This window comes from Neolamprologus brichardi, chromosome 9 (assembly GCF_056152115.1).
Source record: "Neolamprologus brichardi isolate AB-2024 chromosome 9, ASM5615211v1, whole genome shotgun sequence".
Lineage (NCBI taxonomy): Eukaryota > Metazoa > Chordata > Actinopteri > Cichliformes > Cichlidae > Neolamprologus > Neolamprologus brichardi.
This window is the reverse complement of record NC_142112.1, coordinates 40847704-40853073: the sequence shown is the minus strand read 5'-3', so window position 1 is coordinate 40853073 and position 5370 is coordinate 40847704. Positions and strand designations below refer to the sequence as shown.

General features: G+C 46.6%; 1 protein-coding gene across 1 annotated transcript in view; it reads right to left on the bottom strand.

Annotated features, from left to right (window-relative positions):
- Positions 1-4350: 4350 nt before the first annotated feature.
- The window catches only part of LOC102777997 (uncharacterized), a 14343-nt gene continuing 13323 nt past the window's right edge, over positions 4351-5370 (bottom strand). Inside the window, exon 14 of the mRNA XM_087846727.1 lies at positions 4351-5370. This exon is cut by the window's right edge and continues 419 nt beyond it. Coding sequence (XP_087702853.1) covers positions 5182-5370 — 189 coding nt within the window. The 3' untranslated portion in view covers positions 4351-5181.

Sequence of the window (5370 nt, the reverse complement as noted above, 5' to 3'; positions counted from 1 at the left end):
CTTAACCCCCTGATTAATGGGAGGGTCCATGAGCCAATAAACCAATCACTTTCCAGAAACTTTTCCAATAAAATGAATTACAAATTTACATAACAAACTAGGTCAGCATATTCTTACAACTTTAAAGAAAAAACAAAAATTGATACAAATTGTGTTTTATAAACATTCAACAAAAATGGCCACAACAGTTAATATTTACTTTCAAGACGTTCCCAGGAACAAGCTCCAGGATTTAGGATCACCAGGATCACACAGACCCACACTGTGTGGATTTTCCTACAGTAATGACGTCTCGTCATCGGTCTCATCAGAGGACAGCGTTCCTTTGCATGTGTCGACTGCAAGCACCTGCAGAGGCATCACTTCATTACGCAGTAACACATCTGCTTTGCTGTGAGTGTGCAGGTGGAGCCTGAACAGTATCAGCTGCAGTCGTGCTGCAGTGTGAGCAGCAGGAAGGCCTACACACACAAACTAACAACAACCCTGCTGGCTCATACAGCCTCCACAAGCTCCCAGACCTTGTTCCACGAAGGTTTCTAATGTCAGTTAAAACCCAGTAAGCAGAGTGGACTTGTGTGTGCCTCCGGTTAAACGTGTCTGCTGATTCTACAAACGTCCCTCTGTCACCATGGTCTGTAAGAGCTCCTCACAGTGTGGCCTCACTGCCTGATGTTAAACATCTGTTTTTACCACCACTGAAGTCTGATTTATCCTGGAAATGACCTACGAGTTTAAAATAATGCAGTTTGGCATCAAATGAGAGTGACTGTCATCTGTCCTGATGAGCAGTTTAATTCAGACACAGAACAATAATTTTATTTGCTCCAAATAATTTTATTTGGGGTCAAAATTGGCCCCAAATAAAATTATTGTGTTTTTGCAGTGAACTCTGTTTTTATTCTTCAAACTCTTTAAAACAAACAGTTGTAATATTTTCATATTCCAGGTATTCCTCATAAAACATGTTTGTGACATGAGGCCATTTGCATTTTTATTTATTTTTTAATTTATTTTGAGAAACCACTCTTCCACATAATCAATGCATCTTTGCAATAAACTAAAGACATTTCTCTCATTTGGGTGAAGATGATATATTGTTAAACTTGCTCTTCTGGGTCCTCCCTCTGACCGCCACACGTTGTTCATCCTCTGTAACACAATCACACAGCTCCCACATGTAGCGGAAAGCTGCCACGTGGTCTGTTTTCAGTCGGCAGGCTCTGGTCCTCTTGGCATCAAAGAAACAGGGACTCTTCAAATCTTTGGATTGACACAGTGGCCTTGTACAAACACACTGACTGGGACATCCCAGTTCTTCTCACTTCCTGCAAGAACAGTCAATCCAGTGAAGGCCATGAGCTCATGTTTGGTTACATTTGTCCACTCTTTTCTCATCTGTGGCTGCTCTCCATGTTTGTGCATGTCAGCACCTGACAGTGCTGAGGCAGGTGCAGGCCCTGGCCGACCACTTGGAGTTTGAGCCTGGCTGGGAGGTAGCTCTGAAACACGCCCCCTCCTTCCTTCCATATTGACTTATTCAGACGGACTTATGCATTTGTTTGGCTGCCTGCTCTGGAGATGATGACAAACATGCTAATAATACAAAGGAATAAATACTGTATGATGGCTCTATAATGTAAGACGGACACTGATGGATCATCTGTGCAGGAAAAATGAGCTGAACCATCAGTGAGGCTCTGATACAAACGTTTTTTACCCATGTGATGACGTATCCTGCCTACAGCCTGCCACACACTGGTGTGTAACACTTCCTGTTTACAGGTATTATTGTGTATTTTTAGTTGATGGTTTGTTGGTGTGACAGTTTGGGTGGTAATGTCCTCACTGACTGTCCCATAGATGGGACCTGATAAGACTTCATTTTACAGTTTTAAACTTTTTAATCTTTACTGTCAACTCGTCTGTTGATGATGAAGTCGCTGTAATCTGCACGGAGGGGGGCAGATCCACCTCCAGAGGGTGGAGCAAGTCATGCTGAGAGGGCGGGGCTGTTTGTGGAACAGATTAGCATTAGCAAGTAAACGAGCTGCAGTGATTATTATTACGTGTGATGGAAGAACGACTCTTCAGCACATCACTGATGAGCTGCAGTGACAGCCACATCCAGGCTCATGGGCCTCACAGCGGTTTCACCCTTGACCCCGGTGAGAGTAATGACCCCCTCCTTCTCTCACCTCTTGGCGGGCGGTAAAAACTGGCTGTGCCACGCAGGATTTTTACAGAGCGCAGCATTCAACAGCTTTGCAGACCACTCAGTGTTTTTGTGAAGCCATGCTGTGTCTCAGTTCTACAGAGCAGTTGTAGTCTGTACTTAAATTCTACAACAATTCCCAGCATTCCTTTGTGTTTGTCACCAGTGTGCTGGTAGTCGGTATGCACAGGTGACTTGGAAGCATTATTTTCAGGCTGAAAAACACTGGGGCGATATTTGAAACGAACATCAGGATGAAACAAACTCACGACCTGCACCAACTGCAGGAATGTCTGACAGGAAACGTGTAGAAGTACAACAGCGGGCGGGAAACAGCCGGATTGACGACGCTAAGGAGCAACTTTTATTTTGTCAGTACTGCTCAGAAACCAGACAGGCGTGGAACGAGATATTTAAAAGAGATAATGCTGAAGAGCAGGCTGAGGATCCACATCTGATATCAGAGTAACACACTGCTTGGTTATGTGCACTCATCATCAGTCAGTGTGCTTTCTGATTGGTTGCTGACCTTGGTTACCTGTCCACTCTCACCTGCTTCTGTTTGCTCGATCTGTGAGGTCACGAACCAACGAAAGAGAAACTGATCAGTTCATAGCAGCGTCCATCCTTCATCCATCCAGCCCAGTTTACAGTAATAAAGTAGATCAGCTGTTTCCCAGCAGATGTTGGATCAGCAGGTCAGAATGAGCCAATAGCCTGCAGGGCTTTAGGCTACATTAGCCAATGATCTTGCTGCTGTTTAAATAAGCAGACACTTTAACGTTCCCGCGCCGTCACAACAGTGAAGCCTGTTTGTCTTCGTGCCGCAGCATAAAAACACCAACATCATGACCTCAGCAACAGTGGACAGTTCCCACCACAATACATCGATATCATTGTGGCTGTTGCCATGGTTACTTTCAGGTGCGCTGTGTTGACATCCTCGAGTTCAGCGCTCGGGCCTTTTTCCTCGGCTGTGACTGTGTTTTAGATCATGTGTGTGTCGTGACGACGCTCTTAGAAACAGATGGCAGTGGATTCCTCTGTTTTAAGTTTGAGCGGTTAGCTTCCAGAGTGCGTTACTGCTACACTTAATAAGGCGTCACACAGTCTTTGGGCCTTTCTCAATATGCGTACTTGTGCGTACTTGCGTTCTCGTGATACGTCATCAGTCGGAGACCAAGTACTGTCCCAATTCGAAGTACGCATCAAGCCGAGAACGCGAAAAAGCCCCGGATGTGTTCTCGCTCCACCCGTTTTATCGAGCATGCATCGCTGGTGACTTGTGTGGACTTGGTACAGCTAAATATCCCAGAATGCATTTCGTCCAAAACTCAAACGCGGCAATGGCGGACGAGCGGGGCTGAAAACTTTTAAATATTACTCTTTCTGGGTCACAAAATAAACTTTTAAGTTCTCTTCAAGCGAGAAAGTAGCTGTATAAACTTCAAATATCTGCTCGATTTATCAAGATATCATATATTTCCAAACGAGCTCCGACGTTTTCGGAGACGTCTGTGACCCGCCAGCTCCATAGCAGACAGCGAGGTCGAGGATTATTACAGCCGGCGAGAACAGCGGACTCTCGGCACATCGTTTTCAACCCCCCCCCCGCGGTCTTTTCGCTACTCAGGTTAAACAAACCCCAGTAGCTGTTTATTGTATTGAGTGTCCACTACAATAAAAATAAAAGCGTTCTAACATCTCACCTGCTTGTTTTTATTAAGGTATGTACACGTATGTACATGTACACTATTTTTATTAATAGAGATTTCACTACTGAGGTTAAACATGATATATAAGTCACTTAGATCACTTCTAAATGTTAATGTTTGGTTTATTAAGTCCGTGCTCACGTACTTGAGAATTGAGAAAGGGCCAATGTCACCTGGCTGGATAGAGAGGATCCTGGGATCAGGCCCACTGTGGATGCCGCTGAGTTTCCAGGGCGCTCTGATGAAGCCTGCACTTCATTTGCATGATGAAGAATGTTGGCGTGGGGTACAGGTGTGCCTGGTCTCAATCCACAGGGACTGAGAGCAGGCACACCTGTGACCCACCTGAGCCTGAATCTAATGACGTGGCTGAGGGTGAAGCTCAGCAGGAAGCAGCAGAGAAGAAAAGAAGACTCGAGCATCAGAACATCAGGACGCTTTATTCATCGTCTGAACAGCAGCACGCCGACGCTCTGACAGAAGCTCTCTGATACGCGACGTCAGCGAACGCATCACAGCTGGGACAACCTGCTCTGTTAAATAACTACATTTCCCAGAGTCCCCGGGGATAAAGTATTTATACACATCTGTCTGGTGGTGCTCGCTGCGTGTTAGCGCCACCTGCAGCCCGCCGCCCTCACCACAGGAACTATGAATACATTAACAATAAAATTCATCTTTGTTCAGATTTACACAGAATAATAAAACACACACTCGTACAATCGCCTCAGGTACACAGGTGAGCTCTTCCACTCACCTGTGGCACAGCCAGTCATCGATAAACTCTCCACCAATCAGAGACCGTGGTCAGGATTCAAAGGCACCGCGACCGTGATGGGCCCGCCCCTTCATGACATAACAGAGGCGGGTTTTGTTTACAGAATAAACGAGTATTGTTTTTTTTCTACCTGTTGGGAATCGGTGAGCCAATCGGATCGCTCGGGATCTGTCGTGCCTGCAGCAGGTGCAGCGCTGCTGTCGCTCATGTTGCCATGGTAATGATGCGATTGTCGATGAAACACGTGACCGTTTGTCACCATTAAAGTTTGAGGGTTAAATAAAGAGACCAGCAGAGATCCCTGATTGGCTCTAGCATACATCAATCACCCACAGGCCCCGCCCACCCTCAGAAGACTTGTCCAATCATACCCCTGCACTGTGCGTCCCGCCCCTTCTTCTTCTTCTACGGTGGTCGGCTCGAGAGGAGCGCGGCGAGCCGTGACGAAAGTCCAGAGGAGCCGGGCGATGATGTCACACTGCCTCCCCGCCTCCTTCTGGCATTGCCTCCTCCTCTCTCACTCCTTCATCTGGCTGTTCCTCCACCCCGCCTCTCTCTTCACCTCCCCCCTCGTTACCATCGCCCTCCTCTTCCTCACACCCTCCCACCTCTCTGTCCTCCTCCTCAGCCTCCATCTCTGTTTCTCCTCCCTCTCTCTCGTC